This window comes from Falco punctatus (genome assembly GCF_963210335.1).
Source record: "Falco punctatus genome assembly, chromosome: 8".
NCBI classification, from domain to species: domain Eukaryota; kingdom Metazoa; phylum Chordata; class Aves; order Falconiformes; family Falconidae; genus Falco; species Falco punctatus.
This window is the reverse complement of record NC_137588.1, coordinates 32203028-32229669: the sequence shown is the minus strand read 5'-3', so window position 1 is coordinate 32229669 and position 26642 is coordinate 32203028. Positions and strand designations below refer to the sequence as shown.

The window sequence follows — 26642 nt, the reverse complement described above, 5'->3', positions numbered from 1 at the left end:
GAAACAGATGTTCTCAAAGCATTCTGCTCCTATCCAAGCCCAAGAAAGACTCGAAAGGGAAAAAAGAAAAAAACAACAAGAAAAAGAAATCTCACTTAAGCAAATACTTCTCCCCGCCCTATTGACCTTACAGTCCCAGGGTGTTTCCTACCAGCAGCGATAAAATGTATCCTGTCAACTCCAGCCCGCTCCCTCGCCGTGCCCGCGGCCGGTCGCCCCGCCGCTCCCCACCCGGGGGTCCCGGCCGCGCCGGGGGGTCCCGGCCACCCCCCACCGTCACCTGCCGCGGCCCCCGCCCGTCCCCGCGGCACGGGGGCAGGCGGCGGGGGGCTGCCGCCTTCCGGGGTCCCCGCAGAGCCCCGGGCCCCGCTCCCCGGGCCCCACCGACCTTTGCAGGCGCAGCAGCAGCAGCACTTCGTCAAGAGCCATCCTACACCGGAGCGGGCGGGATAGCCGCGCCTGCCCGCTTTCATGCTGCCTTCGGGCCGCTCATGGCAAAGCGCCACCGGCCCGCTCGGGAAAAACAACAGAGCGCAACAAAAATAACAAAAAAAAAAGCCCCTAAAGCCAAAACAATATTTTTAAACCGCCGGGCTAAGCGGCCGCGGCGCCCAGCAGCCGCTGTCCCCGCCGCGCCGGGCGCGCACCTCCGGGGGCGGGGCGGGGGCGGGGCGGAGGGCGGGGCGTCCCACGGCCGTGGCACCGCCTCCTGCCGGCGCGGCGGGACGGGGCTCCCGCTGCTCCCGCTCCGGCTGCAGGGAAACGAGCTCTCGGGGGCGGGAGCTGCTGCAGCCGCTGCCTTCAGCCGTCCGGCCGCCGTCCGGGGCCGGCAGCGAGAAATAGACGCCGCCTGGCAGGAAGCCTGCTAAGGCTGATACGCCGTGGAGCGGGGGTCCTCCGAAGTCTTTAAAAGGGAAAACCTGTAGCGCTGGGGGTTTTTGTTAAGGTTCACAACTTTCCAGGGTTTTTTTCCCAGTGTCATGCCTTAGCATCTGACAGCTAAAACTTTTTACAGCTAGTTGGAAACGCTAACCAGCCCGTCGTGATCCCAGTGGCGCTGCCCGCCCGTTCCCTGCGCCTGAAGTACCGTAGGTAGACGCTGTGTTCTTCTGACACGTGGACCAGGACACCTGAGAGCCACAAACACAGCTTGCTCTGGAAGCTGCCCACCTGTTTTGTCAGGATTTCCCACCTAAAGCATGGAAAACCGGAGGTTTTCCAAAACCTTCCCGAACCTTGCTGGAGGCAGCTGGCAGGAGAGGTCGGGCAGGATTCCAGAGCAGCGGCATCATAGTTTTGCACTCTTGCACGGAAAGCTGACCAGACCCAACAAGCTGCTTCTCCCGGGCGTAATTACATATTCAGAGGGAAGAGCAGAGGGGAGATGTGCTGTGCTTTGTGCCTCGGTGTGCCAGCAGGCTGCACCAATGCCACAGGCTAGTGATCTGGACTAAGGCTTTTGGTTTTGCTGCCTAATGGCTTTGGGGTAAGCGACGCTCCTGTGGAGCCCAGGGCTGTTTCTGGACAGGAGGTGAGGGCTGCGGCTTCACCACAGTGTTCACAAACCCACCTTGGGTCGAACCTGTGCAGTGGGTGCTGCTGCCTAGGGGCAGGCCTGTGCTGGATGACTTCTGCTGTAGCTGTGAGGTGGGATCCTGTGAACTCTAGAGCCATCCTGGCAGAAGGACTGCAGTACCTGGTGCCAGAGACCTTCCCTGAGAGACTTTGTCCACTACATTGGCAAATATGACGCTTTCCTCCTTCATTTGTGTCTGCGCTATAGGAACTGTTCTCTGACTACAGCCTCACTGGAAGGACTGACAACCTCACAAGCCTGGAGCATGCAAAATTTTCCTGCCTATGACCTTGAGAGCCAAGGTGCTTTTCAATACCTAAGAATGAAGAGAACCTTAACTCTGTTTCCACGGCAGTTTCTTGGGGGCGTACTCAAGGCTCTTGCCTGTAGCTGGGAGATAATATGTCTCACCGGAAGCAGAAACTGCAGCTGCAGCTGGAGAAGGAAGAGGTGGACTGGGAACCAGCTAGGACACCCCCACCCTTTCCCTACAGACTGTTTTTTCCTGCCACGGTGCCCCAGGCAGCAGTGCTTCAGGTGGCTGTTTCAGCTACCTGCAGTGCCAGGCAGAAAGAAGGCATGAGCTTAGGGCCTCCCAGTGATTCAGGGGACTTGCATGAGAAGGCAGCTCTTCACTTCTCTGCTTTCTGCTTTGTACCGCATCTCTCTCTTCACTCCCTCACACCATGGCCACCTTCTGCCCTATGGGCTGGCTGCCTCCCACCTAACCTGAGCCTGCTTTGTGCAAACAGAAAAAAGGGGTAAGTGAAGATGCTTTTCACTGGCATTTTGCTGTTCCTGTGGCACCTGCCCAGAGCAGTGATACAGGCTCTAGTTCAGGAACGCTCCTTACACAGTGCTTAGCACGCCACAGCCCTGCTCCTGGCAGGTTTAAAAAGCCATCAGAAGAAAATCTTTAAGAATCCTCATTGAAGAAACTAGCAAAGATCCTAAAAGTAGCATTTCACCCCTAAATCCCCACGACTCTCAGGCAAGTTGGCCGCTGTGTGGACCCATGTCGGGGCAGCAGCCTGGAGGTGCGCAGGGCCAGTAGCAGGCAGAGGGCAGGGGCAGTGGGGGCGAGGGGCAGCGGGGACAGCAGGTAGTGGGGACAGTGGGTAGTGGCAGGGGCAGCAGGCAGGGGCAGTGGCAGGGGGCAGCAGGAACGAGGGGCAGGGGCAGCAGGGATGGCAGGCAGGGGCAGTAGCACGAGCAGTGATGTCGGTGGGCAGGGGACAGTGGCCGGGGGACAGCGGGCTGTGGGGACAGCAGGTAGTGGGGACGGTGGGTAGGGGCTGCAGCAGCAGGGACAGCAGACAGGGGCAGCGGGGATGGTGGGCAGGGGACAGTGGCTGGGGGACGGCGGGCAGGGGCAGGGGCAGTGGCAGGAGCAGTGAGGACGGCGGGCAGGGTTAGCGGCAGGGGCTGCGGGGACGGCAGGCAGGGGACAGCAGGCAGTGAGGACAGCAGGTAGCAGGGACAGCAGTTAGCGGGGACAACGGGTAGGGCAGCAGCAGGGCAGCGGAGACAGTGGGTAGTGGCAGCGGCAGCAGGCAGCGGGGACAGCAGGCAGGGGCAGTGAGGACGGCGGGCAGGTTACAGCGGCCAGGGGACAGCGGGGCCCCCTAGCGGCGGGTCGCGGCGGCGCCGAGCAGCGCCCACGGGCCCGGGGAGCGCCGCGCCGCAGGCACAGCGGTACCGGCGCTCGGGGTGACGCTGCAGTAACGGGGTGCTCAGACGGCGAAGCGTGAGGCGCTCAGGAGGGTTTTGAAGCAAGTCTGTAGCTCTTGCAATTGCGGCCAAACTTTAAACGTAATTAGGGTGCAATCTCAGCTCTGAACAACTGTTTACTTAATTAAAACAGAATTGAAGTCATTATTGTGAGAGGAAGCAGGCTTCCTCTGCCTCTGCTCTTAAATACACCTTCAGAAAGTCCGCAGATATACGAGTTGCTTTCGTATGAAACCTGAGAGTGCCTCTAGAAATTACTTTTGCTGTAGAGGGGAAATAAGTTCTAATACTTTTATTCAGTCCTCTTGTGCAAAATTTGGGGTGACAGAGGCAAATACAAATTCCTGCACCGTCTCCAGTGCTCCCCCGTACCTGCAGCAGCTATTTCATTTTCTTAGGTTATAAACCGAGGGACCAATCTGAAGGAAACACAGGACAAAATAATTAGTGGATGTAAACTCACATGGCTTCATTTGGGTCAGCACGAACGCAGTGAAATACGCCTGGCCGAGGTCTGTAATGCAGAACAGCAGCGACAGCATTTCTCCCATAGTAACAGGTGCTGTTTCCTTCCCCCCATCACATATAGAGGGATGTATAATGTAATAGCTGTCGGGAGCATCTGTCCGTTACTTATGCAAGTCAATCCTACATTGTGCTTTAGGGTGTAAAGTGATCTCTGCAGAAAATCCATCCCTACGGGCACCGCTATCACAGAGTAAGAAGTATTATGGCCGATTTATTTTTTTAATCCAATGAAGCTTAAGTATTAGCTACTCATTTCTTAGGAAGGAATAGGAAACCGACTGCCTTACAGAACTAACTCATAGATGGCGAAAGGAAGATGGATTCATACAATTTTAAATACGTCATTTAAACATGTGGCATGACTTGCAGAGACATATTCAGATAACGCAAGGACATGTATGAAATTTAAGCTTTGTCAACAGGGAGAGTTAGGCACCTCTGCAGACCAGTTCAGGTGGTGCAGGCAAGACAGTAAACATGGATGTGTCGATAACCAGTCAGTGAGAAACACCAGGACCAAAGACTTAGTAGAACCTGTTTCTTGCTTATGGTCTTGTCTCAGTTCATGCAGAAATCAAGAGTTACGCAGCATCTTAAGGAGCCCAGTAGATACTAGCTGACTAGTTTCATTACTGATTTTCCCACTTGCTTTCTGGGTGACTTGAGGGGAAAAAGATGACCATTTCATGCCCCAATTTTCCTGTGTGCAATAAAAGGATATTTGCATTTCACATTCCCTTTAAAGTGGTCTGAAAGAGAGATTAGACATCCTACACTCGACAACAAGAAGAGTTATTATTGTTTGATGTGTCTTGAAATGAGTGTGGCAAGATATGGCTCTGACATTATTGGCCTTTAGATTCAGTATTAAAAAGCATCAAAATCAATATGTCTTGCCTGCAAATGCTACTCACAAAAGCAGGTAAATCTGAACAATTGGAGGGAAAGCAGATTGGCAGAGGGAAGCAGTCCTTGCTCAACCAGCACATTGCAGTACATTATTCTTGGCTCTGGCTCCAGCTATTTTCAACAGCACTAAACATTCATTAGATTAAATCAAATGAACCACATTCTTCAAAAATAGCCAGAGCCTTGTTGTGCCAGTTGGAAAAAACAACAACTTTATTGAGTACTAAAACAGATCAAATAAATCAAAAATAAATAAATAAATACAGTCATATTCCCTCCTGGCGCAAGGGAGCACAACTGCAAGGAGAGGTTTTTGGCTCCTCGGTTCAGCACAGTGGTAGGTAAAAAAAGAACATTCTCAACTAGCTAAAACAAACACAAGAAATATAGACAGTCCAGCACAAACTCCATGCTGGACTGCAACATAGGCATATGTTCACCAAATGTTAGAGTATCTCATTCCTGATCCCTCTGCTGCAGACGTCAGCACAGGGTGGGTTTATGGCAACTCAGTAGAGTTGCCATGATCAAACAGCAGCCTGGCCCACCAGCTCTACTGTGAAGCCTTAAAGGCCATGGCCAGACCTGTCTGCTCTCTGCGATGGACCTCATCTTTATGTACTGCACAACTCACCTCTCCCAAACATCCAAAGTGCCCTACTGACAGTAGCCTAACTTTCTTTCCCAATTTTCCTAATTTACAACCTTTTTTTTTTTCTTTCTCTGCATCCTACGAAGAACGAAGAGCCCACCAAAAAAAAAAAAAAAAAAAGGAAACTTATCCTCAAAAATGTCTTAAAAAGATCATCAAATAAGCAGCATGAGGTGGATGGCTGTAGAGCGGACTGTGGAATGAGATACATGTGCTTGCTTTGTTGTGATTCTGTCTGTTTCGAAGGAACTTTGAGCTGCCCTCCAAATACTCGTGTAGGTATAATCTAGGAGAATTTCATCCACTCTTTGGAGCAGAACAGACCTGCAGAACATGTCCCCCTTCAACTTCCAGCCTAACTTTGCCTCTCAGATATCTCAGAACAGATTCCTACGTTGTCCAGTTCCTCTGGTTTCCTGGGCACAGGACCACTTCCACTATATATATGGCTTCTTGCTAAGCAGTAACCATCAGCTGAAAGTGAGTTGCTTAAGAAAACAGTTAGAGGCTGGTGTACAGTCCTGCCTTCCTCTAAGACACCAGCACAGGTTCACCTGCCCCTGGACTGGCTCTACCGCTTCAGCAAGGCTTTGTGTGAGCAGAGAGGATTTGTCTGGTCCTCCAGCGGTACCACCAGATGAGTTATGCTCAGATGAGGCTGCAGCAAAGAGCCTCCCCTCACAAACCAGCTGAACGTAAGACGTCCAGTGAGTGAAGCCATGTACCACATTGTGTTTGCTGGAGAGCTACACTGGACAGTAGACACATCCTGAATACCGGTCAGAATAAAAACCCCAACCCTTCAGCAGAAAACAGTGAAATAAAAACTGAAAGCAGGTTTTGTGTTCCTTTCCTGAAGCACTTATCTCCATTAGAGCAGAGACATATCTTTGGGAGTTATTGCAGTACCCAATGATGGAAGACGCAAAGCATTAAAGTGCTGCCTTTCAGACATGTCTTGGCTCCTATCTTACTGTGTTGGGCCTCAGCAGGGAAATCATGAGCCCATCTCAGCCCATCATGGTCTGCTTTGCAAGACAAGCAGGAGCCTCACCCACTTGTGCATGACAAAGGTGAGTTGTTTTTAGCAACTACAGTCTAATAGTGTAACACATGGATTCCCCACTTGCCAGTCTCGACTTGCTTGCTGTTGTTCTATTTGGATGGTACAAACCACAGCTAATTTTCTCTTTAAATGGAATTTCTCCTCCTTAGAGTAAGTTGTCACCTATTTTGGGCTTTTTTGGTGTGGTTTTTTTTGTTGTTGTTAGTTTTTTTTTTTGTTTTGTTTGATTTTTTAATGCAAGAGTATTCAGTCCATTTCCCTGAGATGTTTTGCAGAAAATTGCAAGTTCTGTTCATTACCCATCTCCTGCCCAGTATTCAACACATTTATGGTTCAAGGCAAGCTGAAAGACAAAATAAAAAACTGGCACACACCATTTGCTAGTTAGAGAGAATATTTCTCTGTTTGGCCACTCTGGAGGAATTGGGATATTTAATATTAAAATAAAATTCAATGTCAATATTGTAAACGTTTTTATTTATTTGGGCCAAATTATTGCATTAACTGTATTTCCCACTTCTCTTTTTTTCTAGGGTAAAAAGAATGCGGAGAAGTTCTTACCAGGCAATGTTTAGGATGGCAAAGTTTTCTGATTTACAATACCAGATCTAAGACAAGCATAAAAAAATCTGTAAAGCTGTTATTGAAGCTTATGGCAGGTATAAATAACAAGGGCACATAACAGGCAGCCTGCTGTGTGCAGAATTGGGGGAAAAAAGGTTTTAAAGCTATTTTTATCAGCTGGTGTAACGACTGGCTAGAAAACAACCCTTTTGCTTTTATCAGTATGAAGCACCTCTGCCTGCTTTTGTTCTTTAGTGTTCACATACTAGCAATAACGGCATTTTTAGGATGATAACTCTCTGGCAGGCAGGAATTCTGCTGATAACCTGTACAGAAATGTTGCTCCTGGGAACGTCAGTGAGACATTGCTAGTCTAGAACCAAATGCTCTAGAAATCCCCCTTCTGCCTGGTACCATCAGACATTGCCAAAAGCTGGACTTCTACACATTGGCATTTCCAGTCACCGCGAGACAGAAAAACCTGTTGTCTTTCTGTGATTGGGACAAGTACATGATGTCATGGAGTATTTTTTAATTCCTATGTTCAGCCAATCTCTTGGTATGTAACATTACATGATAGTTCCATGAGCACTTTGAGTTGTTGAGAGCCAACAGCCCTGCCAAAACCCTTTGTTGCCTTTTCTGTCTCTCCCAGGTGCCTGCTCCTTCCTGCCACTTCCCCTGTGCCAACAGAAACGTTTGTGCAGCCTCACATTGAATCTGATCTGCAAATGGATCCAGGTTAAAATTAACCTATGGTGGAAAAAAAAGTTAATTCTAGCCCAGATTGGTTCCTTGATCTGCCTTGGTTCTCCTGTCATTATTGTCCAGATTTTACTGCAAAAACCTGAAGGTATATGACTTGCATCACCTGTACTGCTGTACTATCTCCTGGTCTTGTTGGTCCCATGGCTAGGGTAGATCCCATGCTCAGGTAGGATCCCATGATCTACCCATGAGGTAGATCCCAGCTGTTCAGGTAGGCACAGGACACATAACTGATACTCAAAAAGGTTCAGCCTCCCCGTGTGAGACAAGATGGGTACTTCCATCTGGCTGACTACCTTTTTGCTCAGCAGAGAAGCACCAGCCCCCAGTGCTGCTGCGATCAGTCCTGTCTCTGTTGTGCCTGCATGGCCCGTAGCATGTTTTCTGATGGTAATCAGCAAGCTGATGGGGAGTGGGATGTGCATTTTTGCATCTTTATGTGCAGAAAGACACATTTTCAAAATAAGGAAAGGCTGCAGCAGGCTGACCATTGCAGAATGTGTATAGCTCCCAGGTGAAGGCTAGGTACAACGCGGTTGTCCTGTTGAGCAGCACTGTGTATGCACAGCACAACTACAGCAGATTTGTCTGAACAGATGTGCAATGGCCATGAATACAACTGGGGTATAAAGCCTGAACTACCTTCCCCTGCCATCCATGCACAAAACTTTCATTTTACTAAGCTTTTTCATGAATTAGAATGTCTTTCCTTTGCAGCAAGAGCACCCCGATTCCCCCACACTGCATGGAACTTAATTTGACTTTTGCAGGCAGTGGAAGGAAAAATGTTCTTATTTCACTGAGTAAGAGTCCTGGCAGAGTTAAAGATTTCCATGTCCCTGCCTAGTCTAGAAAATTGAAAAATGCCCGTGAAATATGAACACTGGGTGCTGCTAGTTAACTTGTAATCTTCTTGGCTTGCAAAAGCAATGGGCAATAAAAAAATGTACTTTGGCATCAGGCAGTTTAATGTTATTGGTGAGAAACCTGGAACCTTAGGTTCACTTCATGAAAACAGGAGTCACCAACACATGAACTGTAAATTGTCTTCCTTAAAAGAAGTAGTCAGGGCTGCTTTATTGCCTGAAGCGCTGGACAGTGTATTACTATTGTTTCTGTTGGAAGGCACACCTTTAGAGAGATTGGAGGCCCTTCCAATGTTTACCGCAATCTGCAAGCAATTATCTCTCTTTATTTTTACGCTGTGTAAAATTTAATTTGTGTTTTGCAAACTTTAGAAAGAAAAAAAATTACTTATTTTACTGCATGACAGTTCTGCAGAATCAACAATTATTCAGTGCATTTAGGAACAATACAGGATACATATGTAAACCAGCATCTTTTAATAAATACCCAAGGACGAGAATGGGTTAACTTCAAAATAAAAAAGGAAACTGTTCTTCAGCTTTTCTGAACTGTGAGAGACTTATTTAAATGGATTTAAGAAAAATATAGTCAAATATGGACTCTGCCTTAAAGAAAAGCAAAATACAATTCTGAAGTTAAAGGCAACATTTGTAAGAAGAGATAATACCTTTGTGAGACCAGTTAATATGAATGAAAAAAATACACTGGCATTTATGTAAATAACCTCCTGCCCTAGACTTCTAGACAATCACAGTGGCAATAACATTAACTCTACTTTCTGGAATTTGGGATTAGTCTGAACTAAGCAAAGATGACATTGGTTCAGGCTCTTTTGCAAAATGTGTAACCTGGGAATAACTGCTCTGACAAAATGCCTGCGTAAATGACAGGAAAATCAAGCTTCTTGTGTCAGGATCGATATATCAAATCTGTGCAGTGTGCTGAAGCAGATACATAGAAACATAATTTCAATTACTTGCAATACATTATTTAATACACATGTGCTTTGCATTGCAGTTTGCCTATCTCCGGCTCAGACTGGTCAGGGAAATGGGATTTTTAGCAGACGTAGTTTACTTCAAAACACACTTATAAAATATTTGTTTAAGATTAGCAATGGAAGGACCAACCCAGCAATGTACAGGCCTTGCAGGGTGCAAATACTGCATTTAGGATTAGTCCCTTTAACTGTCTGGAAGCTGAAAGAGTGACGAGGCAACATTTTTGGGAAGCAAAAATCATCAATCATTAGTATTTGCGTTACTGCAATTCTTGCAAGTACCAGTTATAGGTTCAACCTTTGTGATGATGCTATTAAAGAAGTACATCCACAGTTTGACATTAAGTTAGTAGGGATGTCAAGTATGAGCCCAGAACCAGCAGTTTATTTTTCCTTCATGCTTAAACTTTAAACATTTCAGGGAAAAGGATCAGGCAGTAAGTTACAGCATACTGAGCAAAGCAGAAAACCATGAGGAACATAATGAACGGTGGCTCACTGAAGCTGGTTACACAGCAAAAAGCCTAGGCAAACAACCCAGATCCCACTCTTCCCCCTGCAGTCCCAGATGGATTAGGGTCCGATGTCCATCTGCAAATTTGCTAAATTTAGTCTGGCCTCAGAGGAAACACAAGACGCAAGCCATCCACATGGTCCCGTTGCTCCTCCAGCGTGACCTTCCTGTTAGCTCGATGGGCCAAGCGCTACAGAACAACTCCCCCCTTCCCACCACGCTACATGTATTTCAAGACACACGACTAAATACAGAGGAAATAGATTTTACTCAAGGAGCTATTTTTATACTGTTCCTCTAGGCTGCTAGGCTGCTTGTTTTTCACTAGTGGGGCAGAGGCGTGGGGATGTTATGGCTGCTGGCTTCAGGTCAGAGCTAGTATGAAAACTCACGGTACAAACAGAGCTCTCCATTCCGCCTGCTTGCTCTGGTGTCTGCAATGCACTGAAGCACCACAGTTCCAAGGAGGAACAGAAACAGAAGGCATCTATAAGGTTCCTACGCAGTTAATAAAAGGAAACAGGCATCACAGACCATTTTCAGTAGGTGCCTCCCCTGGGTGATTGTGCAAAGTGCTTTGGACAATACTTGACCTGGTCTCTTGAACCTCAGTACCGCAGCAGGAGCCCAAGTCCCTTCTCTGTACAACCACCATTGCTCAGGCTCAATAAGCATGTTTTGTGGAGTCCCTTCAAAGTCCCCTCTCTGCTCTGACCCTGCTAACCCAAGGGAAGGTTTGTGAAAGGACATGTGCTGGGATCACTGGGAGAGCTGAGGACTCGGCAGGACAGGCCTTCCCTGGCTTAGGGTCCTTTGTATGGAAAATGGCTCTGGTCTTTCCCAGGCTATACGAGATGCTGCACAGTTCACATTACTCCAGGAAACTATCCCACATAATGAATTAAAAGTACAGTATTTACTCAGTGGAATTGTGTGGAACTTTGGTCTTTGGCCTTTGCGATGTCCCAACAGTTGAGATATCAATATGTGAGCAATAAAATTTAAGACTCCTTTTCTAGCATGTCATTGAAGCCAAGCTGGGAAAAAAAGGACCAGTGCAATCATTTGTCCAGGTATGCGCAGCTGAAGTACTGTCAGACTGTCCCTTCTCAGATGGCTCACTTGGCCAGGAGAAGGCTGTGGCCACCCACCCACCCACTGCCTAAGCAGCTAGGTCCTGCCAGCAGCGACGGGCTGAGACCTCCCCTTTGTCTGAGTGAGCTGCAGCCAAGGAGCGAGGTTCTTGCTTCTCTGCAGGACAGGGAAAGGGGGTGCTCTGTGCAGGGCAGGGAAAGGGGTGCTCTGGGGCTCTCAACACGTGCACTGAAGGGCACAACCCTGTCCCATTGCACATAGCCCTGAATAACTGCGTTGGCTTAACCGGCCCTGGAAAGGACGGGCTGGCCCTAAGAAAGAAGGCTGAGAAGGCAGGCAGGAAAGCCAGGAGGGCAAGGAGAATTTATGACCCTGGTCTTCCACAGAAGCTGTGGAAGGAAACGCGGTCCTGAGCCTGTCGCAGGGAGGGACTCTGCATTACAGTTTTTTTTCCTGTGGGGAAGCATGAAAATGCCTTCTAACAATGACTTTACAAGCAAACCTCAGTAGGATGTGAAAGTCTTAGAGAAACATCAAAGAGCGGGGAGAATGCATGATTATGTCTCGGCGACTCAATTCTCCTTCTCTGCCTCACTTTAAAATGCTTACCCATGTCTGCCTGAATGGTACTCTCAGTGCCTCAGACAGACAGAAATAAGGCAAGTGAAGAGAGGGAACAGGTCCAGAGAGGCCATAAGAGAAAGCCTTTTTAGAGCTGTGATCCCTCTCCCCACACCCTCAGTACCACTGTTGAGTTTCCCCCAGTTTCCCTGCCAGACCAGCTGCTGAATCCTTCAGCATTCTTGATGAGCTCAGCTGGCCACGGCATTTTAAATCCCTTCCCCATACCCTTCTTTTTTTTCCCCTTCTTTTTTTCTTTTTCAGTGTGAAAAAGAGTATGGACACTGTACAGTGAAATTTGGTGTTAAGCTGACAGGGTGCTAGGTGGATGAAGTTTTACCCCCTGTTAGAAGGGGAAACAAAGGCAAAGTAAACAAGAAAATTTGCAGGCCTTCTGTCTTTTAAACAAAGACTCCTGTGTTTAAAATAATAAAAATCCACTGTACAAAAGCAAAGCAACTTCCCCCAGAATAGCCTTTCCTGTTTTATCAAAGCATTCATCAAAAGTGTACTTCTCCACAAAAATAAAGTTCCAGGTAGATCACTGGAGGCCTTTTGCTTTGATTAGATAATGAAGCAGCTGAAGCAATAAGTATAATTGACTTTACTGGTACCTGATATATCCTAAAGAAGTCCATGTGGCTGAATCTAGCTTTAAATATCTAGTGATGCCATACCAAAAATAAGAAAAAATAATGAAATAGAAATACCATGTCAGAGAAATATGGTTATTCACAAGCCATTAGAACATGGCTCCAACAGCCTGCAGGCAACCTGCATCCATGACTTGCAGCTGCTGCAACTTACTGTGGAGGACAAGCCGTTGCCACGCTTGGCCAGGCTGTGCCTAGCTTACTGAGTTACTCAGGTGGTGTTTGGACTGATGCCACCTCTAGGGTTTGACTACGCAAGGATTTGTAGGTATAGTTTTTTCTTCTTGATGTACTGATGTACCCAACAGGTAAAATCCCTGGAAGAACTACAGTCATAGTGATATGAATACCCTTACACAGGTATGGCTCATCCCTTCAGGCTTAGCTTGGCCTACCTCTTAGAAACACTGAAAATCAGATCTCATCACCCATATTGCCAACTGTTGCTAATTTTTTGTTCATTTTTTACTATTTTGGAGATAGCGGAGTCCAGGAGACCGTCTAAGCATAGACAACACCAAGGATGGACACTTTCTGGGTATCAAGTTCTTCCACAGGGTGACTATGAAGTGGGAGAAAGCAGAGAGGTCTGGGATCCCAGCATTAGGTAGGGGAACAAGGCATCACGACCTCTCCAGCACCAGGGCAGACATTGCCCACTGAAGCAGAAAGGAATGATACGGTGGGGAGAAGCTGTGAAGGGCCATGAAAGTGAAGACAAACAGCCATTGTTTGATGAGAGAGAGGAGGGAGACACAGTGGAGAAAAAAACCCCAACACACGGGAAAGTGTGACCTGATGGAAATAGCAAAGTGGTTTCAAGTTCTTTCATCTTTCTATTCCCTTTCCTTTCACAACTGCATGGAGCCACACTTGCACACTGAGGCAGAGCAGTAGTCCCAAGCTGGGCCCCAGCAGCCCTTGGTGGCAGCCCACAGAGAGCTGCTGTGTTACACCACACTGTTCAGCCAACTTGTTTCCAGCTGCTCTATCATAATTGAAAAGGAGTGAAAACGCAGCAAAAACTTTCCTCATGTGATTTTTCTACGTAAGCCATGTCCTGAACTTGTAACAAGGATGCCATGAGGCACTAAATGCTAGCAGGAGGGGTCCACATGACCTCTCTTGAAAGACAGCCTATACTATGAAATTTTGACTCTGAACATCCTTGTCAGAACAGTATTAGGAGAGGTGAGCATTTTGTTTTTTTATTTAAATACTGCATATTTATATTGACAATAGGAGCCTGAACATTGTTTGCTTAACAGAAACCCCGTGACCTGTTTATGTGCCAGTTAAATCAACTATGTTACTTAATGAAATGTTTCCTTTAGTTCAGAGCCTTACAAACATCTTAATCGACTGCTCTTAATTAAGACTTTCAAAAACAAACCCAACTTCTCAGCCTCTACAAGGGCAACTGAAGGTTTAATGCAGTGCACTAAAATTTCTGAATTGTCCTCACGTAGCTCCCCTGGGACATCAGGAATCATTACCACTGAACGTGTTTCGCAACAGAGATTGTTTAAAACGCAACAGAGAAAGTGCATGAGCCAATGCAGATCGCAATTTAATACTCAGCGGGAACAGGGACACAATAAAAGCAATGTAGACTCTTTTCCCCCACTAAAATCCAAGATGTTCTTAAAAAACAGAGACGTGGGAAGAAACAGTTATGCTTTTCCCTACACAGATCACTCTTCTGCGATCAGGAACTGGAGGAAGGAGACTTCCAGCCCCAACAAGAGCTGGATTAGCTTCACCAGCAACTAATCCATTAAATGATCTGCTCTTTCCTACAAGGAGTGGTCACAAAACCACAAGTCTCAGTGTGATCTCTTTTGCATTGATACCCCTCTTCTTCTCACTAGCCTCATGAAATCCTTATTCTGCTTCCCTCTTTCACAGTCCAGCCTGCCAGCGCACCTACCAGCCACAGTTTCTCTCTGGCTGTAGGATCAGGTAGGCAACCTCCTAAACGCACAAGCTGTTACCTGAGCAGCACCAAAACCCCTGTCCCTCCTGCCCAGAGTCTGGTGCGCTCTCAGCTGAGGCACCAGGGCCAACGTAACACATCTGCTAAGTGCAGGCGAGACGCTCACCCTGCTAACGTGCACCTTGTGAGACCTGTTTCCTCTTCGGTTGGAAAAGACCCAACTATTTCTCAGTTTGCTCTGTTACAAGGACCCACTGCTGCCACCAAAGCCCTGCTGTTAAGTGGCTATCTGCCTGCACAGCAAGATGTTTGCATAGCATCTTAAGAAAATATATTTCTCTTCTCCTCCAGAGGTATGTACCGGACACAAGTATTCTGTGGGTAGGATCTGGTTTGGGGCCCTGAACGGGATCCCTTCCCATACCACCAGTCCAAAACAAGTGCCATAAAACCCTATTTATTTTTTTTTAAAACACTTTTTTTTTTCTTTGGTGATGGAGGTTGCTTAAAATTACTGGAAGAACTAGCTTTTGTTACTCTTTGAATTGCACTGCAACTTTGATGTTACAAGAAAAATGCTGGGTGAGGGGTGATAAGACAAGAGTTTTAAGATCAAGAGTTCATCTAAATGTTTCATGGGCCAAATTCAAATTTGGAATCACTCAGTCAAAGCTAACAGGCTGACAGCAGGAATATGCTTGTCGCAGTGTGCTTAATGAATGTTAGCTAGGTCATTGAGTTGTTTTCCACCCACGTGGATTTCTTTCTTAATTTGAAATTTATAGCTTAATACCTTAGAGCTCAATTATATGGTAAAGACAGGAATAAAAGTCACAGTTTTCCTGTAATTAGCCATGTGGGATAGTTCAAACAGTTTCATTCCTAGTGTCACAGGTCTTTCTTTTTCCTGCCTAGGAATGCTAGCCAGAAAAAAAATCCCACAAATTCTCGAGTACAGTAACAGGGACTGCAGAGTTCCTTTCACTCATTCATCTGTAAATCACTTGCAAAAGGTGAATCCCAGAAACCTGTTTGCCTTTTTACAGAGGGCAATTGCAAACACTGTCAGATCGTCGGAGAGGAACGGCAGGCAGGACTATACTTTGGCTCTGAGCTGTAGTCAAGCAATGAAAAAAACAAATGTGTATCCTCCAAAGGAACATAGCCAGCAGTCAGACAGAAGGCTGGGAGACCAGTCCTTCAAGTCTCTGCACTTATACCAATGAACAAGAGAAATCTGTAAAGATATTTCATTACAAAAGGTAGGAAGTGCTCTCTTCCAGATTTATTCTCTTACACTCAGACCATGTTTTCCCTTTTGCAATATTTTATGTTGATTCATTACCTATTTCCAAACGAACAGTGTAAAAAAGTGAGGATAAGCCAGAGGACATGTTCAGTTGTGAAGTTTGGTTTTGCATTTCCAGTGTCTTTCAGTGAGGCTGTTTAAAAAGGCTTATTTTTTTGTTTGATGAGGACTTGCATTGGTGCTCTACAAAATGTTCTGGTGATCTCACCAAATCTTTCAATCCTTCATCTGTTCAGGTGTTTTCTGACATGTTACTTTCCTTACTCTTTTATTTTAAGGATGGTTGGTAGCTTCTGTGAGCCACATGATTTCCATTTGTAGTCCACCGCACCTTATAATAGGACAAAACACAGTAATTTGCCCTTTCCCACTAAGTGGATGTAACTGTTTTAATACTTGTCAAAACTCTGCATGTTTCTATCATAGACAGCAAATTCTATTATTAGAAATGTTAAGTTTTGAGTATAGATACTTTCTGTTCTCAAAATTACAGGGCTTGTAAAAGCAAAGATTTATGTATCTTGGTAATTGCAAGCAAAATTCAGCTATTAACCTGCTCTTCTGCACTGTGTGTGTTTTTATACTTGAAACAGGCAGGGGACACCATTTGATGCTGATACAAGACGTGCCAGCCTTTGTTCGGGGTTGTAGTAAAAGACCAGAAATTTTGGAAGCCTGGACCAAGGGGTTCTGAGTCCAAACCATGCCTAACGCTACTGGAAGTAGAGGACACGAATCTGAATAGTCAGAAGCCATTTATCATGCTAATCCTTCCAGCACCTCATGAGACAAGCAGGCTCTTCCAGTGGCTACTGGATCTTCCCTTTAAACTTTTAACTTACCCCTCTTTCTTTATTCCCAGCATCTGTTCGTTCAGTTTAAACAATTTCCTGTTTTCTTAATAGAGGGAGAACTGATTAGACACAGAACCTATTTGCTGTACTCTGGCCAAAACTGTGGATTGGGTGGTTATTTTTATTATTTCTAGCAGCACTTCTGGAGATCCCATTAATACTGAGGCTCCCTGCTACAGCTTTGGTATGTGCAGGAAGAAAACTGAGGCCGAAGGGGAAAGAGATATAAGGAAATAAAGGCCATGAATACATGGCTGGAGCCAGCTAGCCCCAGACTCACTCTGCACCTGCTTGGAGATGATGGGACAAGAGCCAGCTCCAACCTGGAAGTGGTCGCAGTATGTTACGTGAGATAACCTGCCCCGCAGGCAGTGAAGGCATGCTAGCGCAGGCTTGGAGCTGTGCTGACACAGCCTGGTGGCTCCCAGGCATCAGTTAGCTCTGGTCCACCAGCCAAAGCCTGGCACTGTGCCCTTCGTGCCATACTGTGGTGCGATTGTGCCCTGAAGCTCATGCAATCACGCCAGAGTCCCCACGTCCCCGGCCAGCACTCAACCCCTGACCCACCTCACCTCCACCCTCCTTGGGATTTTCTGCCTCCCTTTCCACAGCTTATTCCTGTAATTTTTATTTTTGTTTAATTTAAGGAAAAGCTCTACAACTTAGTGCACTCAAATGAAGCTTGAATGGTGTCTCACAGTGTCCTTCAGCAGAGGACCCAAGTCCAGCTGCTGAACCATGCACCCAGCAGACACATCTCTGCTTCCTGTGAGTCATGCCAGGCAGTGACTGCTCTTATGTAGACCAGGCTGATTTTCAGGTTTAACTTTCTGTTTATTCACAGATTTAGTTTGCCTGTAAGCAACTGCAGTGCTTCTCAGAAGAGAGCTGAGGACCAGGACAGGCTCCTGTGGCAGCAGAAGCAGGGAAGGGCCCCAGGCATGTGGCAGGGAGGAAACGCGGCAGCAGGTCTAAGAAACGCATGAGTTTGGAGTTTGCACAGCAGACAGAGTGGACAGCCAACGCTGAATACCTCCTCCCTCTCACAAAGCAGGGCAAGGGGAAGCACCTAAGGGAATGAGACCTGCTGAGGGGATCATATCTTAGAGGAAAAGCTGAGCTCTCCTTCCCCAGGTTTGGATCAGAGAGCTCTTTAAGGGACACTGACTGCGGACCCTGGCTGGACCGCGCTGCTCTGTCCCAGGGGTGCGCCCAGCCTCCCCAGCAGGAGTGCAGGCAGGGAGAGAGGACGGACTACAGTCCGGTTTCAGTGCTTTTTCTCAAAACAAACAAAACCACCAAGCTTAACTTGCTCAAACAAGAAGGGATCAACTTCTATTTCCCTTAATGCAGAGGGGGGAAAAAAAATTTAAAAAGCCAGTTCAGGTTGTGGGCTTGAAGTTGGAAGTGAGATAACAGGAGCCTTTCCTCCCTGGAACCTACTTGCATTGTGCATGGCCAAAAGAGGGGCACAGCCAAAAGGAGTTTGCTCTCGCCATGCTGAACTGAACTGGTTCTGGACTATCGGTCTGGAGCGTCTCCTATGCTTGGTTGCGTGGATGCTATGTGCAGGACACACATTGCTCAGAACAGAACACCAACTAAATAGGCCACAGACACCACAGACACGAACAAGATTTTACCCTTCATTGTGGGTGAAGCCCACGCTCTCAGGATAATACTAGGGTTGTGTTTTGTTGCACACTAGTTGTAAATGATTCTTTCCCCATTGTACTGTGCCATTACACACAATGTCTCCAGTTCACGAGTCAATAGAGTGTACCAGTACACACTGGTGGCTTCTTTGCAATAAGAGACAGGTAGCAACGATACACCAAAAGACCATGCACTAGTGTGCACTGTGGCACTCATTAAATAACATATCCATGATTTGGGGCATCCTGGGTGTATATACAACATGACTTTCCCTCCTTCTAGGCTTTTAGGCACTGAAAACTGTCCCTTCATTGTTTAAAAGTCTTCTTTTTATCCAGGCTCTGAGAGACAATAATGACTGTCACACAGCAAAAGACGCACACATACAAACATTGATTCATGGAAATGGAGTTAGGCTAGTGCTGCGCCCATTCACAGAGATCTGGTAACAAAACTCACTAATGACTAAAGAGCCTTTTACCCATGCCGACTGCAAGAGCTACCCAAGCAGCTTCGCACTTACATGATACAAAAGGGGAAATCCAAAACAGTCTTAAACCTGCCGGACGGTTGCCTACCTTTTCCTGAAGGGAAGAAGCAATCCATCTCCACGCTGCTGCGGGAATGGGAGATGCAGAGCGCGCTGCTGGGGACCAGACCCTCCTGAGGCGGGCTCCGCTCCGTGGTCCGGACCAAACACCAGCCTGGCCTTTCGCTCGGCCTCTCCAGCAGCTCTACCGTCTGCCCCACCTGAATGCTCAGCTCGCTGCTGTGGCTGGCTGTGAAGTCCTGGAGCACCACAGTTAGTTCGCACCCTCCAGACAACTGCCCAGGTTCAACAGGAAAAAAAAAACAACCAAAAAACAAACAACAAGAACAGAAGTTAGAGAGGGTAGGATGAAGGCAATCATCTTTGCATCATATTTACACTGGCAAGGACAGGACTTGTATGCCTCAGAAGCCAAGTTAATAATTTCTTTTGTCAAAGTTCAACACATTGTGGCCCTGGTTTCCTTTACCTTATTGATTTTGCTGGGCTGAAATGAGAAGTCAAAGCCACCCACCCAGTAACATTTTGAATGCTAGCTGTGAGTGTCCAACAGAAACCTTGCTTTTTTTCTTGCTTAAGTTTCTGGGGTGACTTTCTAGACTGGTTGCCTTGGTGCTGTGCCTCATGGCAGGACAAATTCCAGCTCACCCCTCCACAGCATGAGTTAGTCACATTCCCGTGTGCCACCAGAGCAGTGAGGAAACAGCCACATTATTTTTTTTTTTTTTTGCAAGACAAGAAACATGCCCTCATCTTCCCCAGCTGGCTCTAGGGACCCCTTGGGATAGTCAGGAATCCTGACGGTGAGGATCAGAAAAGCTCCTCCCATGCTCTTTGATGGAAAACAGAGGTGTAAATATATAAACGTAGAGTGATTGATTATATGCTGACTTCCAGGATTTGTATCTAAGTATAAATGTATCGTCTTACTTCCGTACTGAGCACTGGCAACCTGCTGCTTTCCTTCAGCCTCACACCCTGCTGCTCTCGATGAACAATACTGCTCTTTGTTTAATCACATTCTCTATATAACCAGAGACCGGATATGTAAGTACTTGTGTATGTAGCAGAACAAACCAGAAAAATTGATTGCACAAGCAGCAGAGCTAACGAAGCTTGTTTTTTTACAGATTTGGGTCTCAGAGTTGGATTCTTGGGTGTCTGAAAATGTGTAAGAACAATTCTAAGTTTTTCTGGTGTGAGGAATCTTAATGCTTCTCTACAATGTGGATTTCTTGCTGTCTGCCTGTCATTAGGGGCCCTCCTTTGGGTCTTTCTCCTCTGCCTGCTGCCTGCTTTCCTGAAGCTCGCAGCAATCTTTGAGGTCCTTATTCCAGTGTCAAATTTGATATAAATTAGTTCCCTGATTCAAAAGTTATTAAGATGAGAGTAGCAAACAAGCTGATTCAAAACAGTATAATACCATAAACCTTATTTTCTTAGGATATGAAGCTAAACCCAAGCATATTATATAATATTTTAAAAGGAACAACTTGTAAATCCAACTGAATTGGGAGAAATCTTGTAAGATGTTGAGTATCTCTGTGAAATCAGTGAAAACTGGGATCTGCTTATCAGTTTGAACGAGGGAGCCCCTGAGGAGCCACACTCTACAGACATCACTCTTCAGCTGGTACAATCTCAACATCTCTTATCTTAGCCCAAGACAGCCCGTCTCCTCACTCAGTGGCATAGGGGTTTGTGTGTCCAACACAGATGTAAAAGAAATCCCATTCACAGGGGTGATATTTACAATTACAGAAAGGGATCAGTGGACAAGGACTGGTTCTCACCTGTCCTGTGTCTCTGCCGTAGACGAAATGCTAGATTTGGGGAAGAAGAAGGAAATAATTCTCTGAAAGATTATTTGTAAATAAATAGAATAAACAAACAAAATAAACCACGGCAGCTGTTTGAAGCCATTCAGACAAAAGCTGGCATTAATCCTGGCAGAAAGAGCTCAGTGGGTTGATGAAAGCACACGAGAGATCTCTTTAGCACCTAGCTATGCAGTTTATCAGCAAACCCACCATTCATCACGCTGACATAATCTTCCCGTAACTAGAGTACAAACGTTCATAGGTACGGTAAGAATAAGATATTGTTATAATATTTGCTGAGGTTTCTTTGCTATGGCATAATTTGAGGAGTAGAATATCCTTCTGATCCAATATGGTATCTGATCTGGTTTGGTATGAGATATTTAAGACACAAGAAAAAAATAATATTACTTCTTGGTAAATAACACTTACCAAATGTGATGAATTTCACCTAATTCTTCCACTACTCCTTCCTAAGTAAAGTTATATCCCCCAAATTATTCTACCTGTGCTATATACTCTGAAAATAATAAAATCTCTCATTCTTTTACAGGGAAACGCGAACAAATAGCCTGCTGTAACTATTCCTGTCTCAGATTCATTTAAAGCCTCTAAATGCCCTGCACTCGAGTACCAACCACTAGGTGTCCGTGTTTGCCATCACACAGCAAACTAATTTGCTATAAAGAATTAAATTAGAGTGCTTACCTAAGTATGATGTGCACTGTCTGGGCATGAAGAAGCTGGTTCAGCCAGGATCCCAGCACCCACCACTTCCAATGATACGGGCAGAGGAAGCTCCAGAATATTAAAAAAAATTCTTCAGATGGTTTGGGTTGATTTTTGAAAATTAAATAGCGTTTATTGCTTAAGCAGGAAAGGTGAAACAGCCCTGAAATATTTCCAGGGGAAAAGGCCTGGTGAGGACAGCACTTGGGGAAGTTTGGGACTAACAAGGCATTTCCCAGGGAGCATCAGCCTAGGAATTGCTGCCCTAAACCTAGCCTGAAATCAGGTCACAGGTCTTTGTCAATCCCTTCTCAGATAACTAAACATCTGTGATACAAACAGATGCTTCAATTACAGCGACACCTGTAAACATTATCCTAGAGGAGACAGGTGTGCTCCATAACCCTCAGGTACCATCTAGCCCTGAGCTCCTGTTCTCTCTGATTCATTAAAAATAACCATTTAATATAATGAGAACAGGAAGTAATCACCCCCTCGAGGAGCTGCTCAGCACCTGGTGTGACCACACTCTTCCTCAGCAGAGGAGCTATTCATCCCCCCTGCCCCGGCTTTAGAAGCCTACCTTTGATGTGTGAGGGAGGGAGCTAACCTCCCTTGGCTTCCTGGAAGTCATATGAATTTATATCACCTGCTCCTCAAACATCCTCTGAATGGAAACATGGATCAGGGCTTCCCCACACTCCGACCCACCAGCTGGGGTCAGTGCTAAAATAACACATTTAATGGGAGGGAAAGACCCCCTCTTTGGCAGGAGGAATTAGGCACGTTCCTTTTTACAGGTGCAGGTGGTAGGCATGAGCAGTAAGCTCAGACAGGAGCCCGCAGATCATTTTCAGGTGCCATCCACAAGGAACAGAAAAGGAGCTCCTTCCTTTTGCCCAAGGACTTCCAAGTATTTATCGTGCGGGATCTGTGTCTTACATATCATCATACCACAAAGAACATTTATTTACCAAATTAAGCCACAGCAAAGTCATCTCTCTAGAAAGATTATATTATACATACAAAATCTGTAAGCCACTGAGGAATAATGCAAATACATCTGATTCCCGATGGCAGAAATCCTTTCACCTATGAAGTGATCCCTCAAGCTATTAGGTACTTAATTTGTTTTTAGAGAATCATTTTCCCATCTCAGAGAAGTATATCATGCTTCTCTCTATGCTGGAGCATGCAAATTGGAACACAGATGGGGGCTGCTGGTTTCTCATGCGTACTGTGTTTTGTTTCGAAAGAGGAAGAAAATAGAGAATGGCTTTAAGGTTGAACTTCACAGGTAAATGGCTTCATATTTTAACATGTAATGTTCACTTTTATTATTCCTGTGATAAAAAACACCATTAAAGCCACTGACTGGATATATTTAAAACCCAGACAGCAGTCTAATCTGTGTATGGCACAGTAAGATCGATGAGAGACAATAAAACAAAAATAACAATGCAACATGCCTTTGCAGAGTACAAGGCATAACTGAAAGACCTGACAGAGGGACAAATCTAATGAATTACACAGCAATGAATAGCCTTAACATGAGGAAGAAAAGGAAATGGTAGAAGCAAATAGCAAAATGTAATGAGGAAGCAGGAAGGTCTCAAGCAGTCTGGAGTGAACATGCTCTATGTCCTGAGAGAAGCTAGCAGGAGCCCAGCCTGTCTCCATGGTGCCTGCCACCAGCAAACCATCTCCCATCTTCTGCATTTACTTGTTCGTGGGCTAGGAAGCATCACTCCACATTCAGTATCTGAGTGGTTTTGACCAGGATGTTCTAAACCAGATCCAATCTAAGCTGGAATGGAGCCCTGCCCTATGTCATCAGTGCAGACAGGGACCCAACCATGCAGCCATTGAAAACTCCGCTCTCTACCACAGGACATTGCTCACAAACCTCTGAGCATCGATGAGAGCGGTTTATGTCAGCTGCTGACTCTGGTGAATGAGTTTTGTCATGACTCACACAAGACTTTGTGCTTCTGGGAACACCAAACTGAGTGCCCATCAGCCGCAGGAGGGTGAAGGGCGAGCAACCAAAATGACCCCAGGCATGGTCACATCCTGCTGCAGGGGCATCCAGGCTGCTCCAAGCACAGGAGCCAGTGCAGCTCCAGGGACCAGCAGGTACTAGTTAGTGCAGGATTACCATGTGATGGTCTTTTCTGAATAACAGTATGTGTGCATGTCCACTGCTGCATCTGTTTAGTTTGCAGCCACAAAGCAGCAGCCAGAGGAAGCAAGGCTGAACACTAGAGACACATTTATCATTATATTGCAGATAGAAAACACCTATCAGGTCACAGGCTGCCCTTCCTTCCCTCTAAAACAGATCTTAAGTAGTACTAAATCCACTCCAGTTGAAAAGAAAGTGGGAATGAATATCGCTCTAACAGGGTGCACAAGGATTTGGGAGATGGGTTTCTGAAGGAGGACTCCTTGGGCACTTCTTAAATGGGTAAGTAAATGGTTGATCCTGCAACTTGCAATGGATCTCACACTGTTTCTAAAACATGACCCCAAGATCTGAGAGGCAGTGAACTGGTAATAGTGATACTGTGGTGGTTGTATCCGCGTAAGTGAACAACGTAGCAGCAAATGTAGCAGCATTTCAATTGTCTGTTTCTACAAGGGTGCAAAATACTGGTGTGCTTGGTCTTCCCTCCTGTGGCACTGTGCCGTAACAAAGGTTTTAGTTCTTTCATAATTAAGGTCTTTAGAGCTTTAGAGCTTGTTAGAGGCTTGTGAATGACGTAGTGGTCTGTGACATGTGAAAGCACATAACAGTGACAACTTGGCTACCTGTTCTGTCAGGGAGCTACCTTTGATGCTCATGGGAGTCCCTGTGAGCTGGACCACAGCCAGGGTTTTGATGCTGCTGTCTCCTTCCAGCCAGCCCTGTGACAGAAGCTGCATGTACCCGGGTGGTTCCTTTGGCTCAGTGCTGTATTTGAATGCCGGGGCTGGATGCTGAGGAATGAATACAGCTCAGGCAATCTCACTGCCAGTCACTGACACTCACTGCCAAATGAAGTACACAGATCAGTTATACCTGGGGCTCCCCGTTTCCAAATATGCTTATAGTTTGATCAGATCCTTCTTGCAACTGTTACTGCAGGAGAATAAATGTCATTGTATTATACCTACCTATATCTCCCCTTTGCATCAACTCCTTTTGAGTATCACACTGCCTGAAAACACAAAAAACTGAAGCTGCCACACCTTTGCCAAAGCCTACAGATTGTCATTTGTCTGGCCTAAGGTCTTGCGACTGCCAAAGATGCTCTGTCAGTACACAGCACATGACTATTCTTTCATGCAATATTAAGCTATTTAAAAATAGATTATAATGTAAAGAACCATGCCTAGCCCAACTCACTATACCGAATAATCCAGCGTACTCTTTTATTAAAATTACTGTATAATTTGTTCATATTTATCTCCTTTTTCTGCTCCTAAAATTCTTCAGTTTCCCCTTCAGTATAGTTTTCAATCACATTCAGAAGCAGAACCAGCAGTGCACAGCATCTGCAGATGTAGGTAAAAACTGATACATTTCAGGTAGGTAAGAAGTTGTTTAATCTGCAGTACAAATCTCAAGCCAACATCTGCTTTGCAGCCAAAGAATCAACAATGGAGAATGAACCTATCAGGGTCAGAAGAGTTGCTCAGAGTATTTAACTATTTTGAAATATGCCAACATTGCTGTAGAAATCCACAGTAGCTGGTTATTTACGTATATTCAACAGGACGCAGAGCTCTGCTAGTTTAAACAAAGCATTCTGTGTGGTGCAGCACTGTGTCCTAATATAAATTGCTAGTTTTCTGTTGCTCTTAGGCTTTTTGCCCATCTGGTTTTGGATGACAGCCAGTTTTGGGTAGAAATGTTTAGTCACCATAAACAGCCTATTTCAAGAGGGTTAGAGCAGCAGTGGGAGCAAGAATGGGATTTGCATTCCTATCAAGAGGTTTTTAAAAAGTAAATAAAACCACTTAGATGTTGATTCTGTGCATTGCAATAGAACCAGGAACTGTCACTCTAGGTGGGGACAGGCATGAGAAATCTTACTCCCCACAGAGTTCTTTGCAAAGACTTCTGTAATTTTGTAGAGATTTTCTTTTTACTGGGAGGTTAGAGAGAGATATCAAATTCAGAAGAAGCCTTTGAGGAATTTCAGTGCTAGAGAATTGCTTTCGTTTTCTTTGTAACAGGCTTTGTTTGGAGTGCAAGTACCGAGTCACCCATGTTCCTCCCTCTTAAGCCTCTGCAGCAATAAAGGATGTTGAGCTAGAGATCTGGCATTCCTGGTGAAGTTTGTGGCATCAGTACAGAGGTGTTTCTATGGGGACAGACTGTATATCAGGAACAATTTGCTGAACCAGGAATAACCTGTTATGGTCAGCAGAATTGCTCCAGACTGGGCTCATAATCAGGAATTCAGTGGAGAATACCTGCCGTACCTCTGAGTCTTGCTTAGTCCTCAGGGCCCCCCTACCCATCTGCCATTAAGATGCAGCTGTTGCTTTCCACTTTTCCTGTTTTGTCTGACCAAACAGAGAGGATCACTGCTTGAGCTCCACTGGAAGGTGTCTATATTTAAGCAATAAGTCAAACACATGGCTAGGATAATGGTAACAGCCTGTAGCCCAAACATATCATCTTTGCTCTTCTCAGCAAGCAGATAAGAGAGGCATCTGGATGTGCAGCATTCCATAAATCAAGACACAGCAAGTTATTCCACAGCAGGAAGAAGAGACAGAGATGGCACATGAGACGTATAAATATGCTAACGGAAAGGAAATCTGTTGTTATGGTCTCAAATGGCACGTACCTTTCCTGTCCAGTATCTCTTGCTGGAGTCCCTACTAGATGACCATATCCTGACTGTGCTGCATTTCTGGACTCTGCCATATGCTGACATCTGCAGAACAGCTTGAATGGAGCTGTCTGAATTATTTCTGGAGCCTTTTGTCCAGAAAATAAGACTAAGTTGACCCAAATTAAACAGCACATCCAACTATAAAAAATGCCTTTGAAGATAAAGATTACCAGACTCAGTTTGTTTCACCCAACAAACTGAACCAGAGCACCAGTCTGTGTTTGATCCTATAAGACTGAAAGTTTTCTCATGGCGTTTGGCTCAGAGAGCTGGTACCCAAATTCCACTCCTTTCCCTTCCCTGGACAAGCACAAAATAGAGCAGATATCATCTGTGTTTCTTCAGTGACACAGAG

The 26642-nt window shown here is 45.8% G+C and overlaps 1 protein-coding gene across 19 annotated transcripts in view; it reads right to left on the bottom strand.

Annotated features, from left to right (window-relative positions):
• KALRN (kalirin RhoGEF kinase) overlaps positions 1-26642 on the bottom strand; it is a 546232-nt gene that overhangs the window by 80680 nt on the left and 438910 nt on the right. For 16 of the 19 annotated variants that reach the window (XR_013930070.1, XR_013930071.1, XR_013930072.1 and 13 more), the window contains exons 34-35: positions 20643-20672; positions 18878-19124 (exon numbers count right to left, since the gene is read on the bottom strand). Coding sequence is in view for 12 of the 19 variants with exons in the window: in XM_080399718.1 (XP_080255844.1) it covers positions 18878-19124; positions 20643-20672 (277 nt within the window). In the remaining 7 variants the exon portion in view is untranslated. Of the gene's footprint in view, positions 1-388; positions 753-18877; positions 19125-20642; positions 20673-26642 lie in introns of those variants that run through there. The other 3 variants (XM_080399721.1, XM_080399717.1, XM_080399716.1) reach the window with 2 other exon arrangements.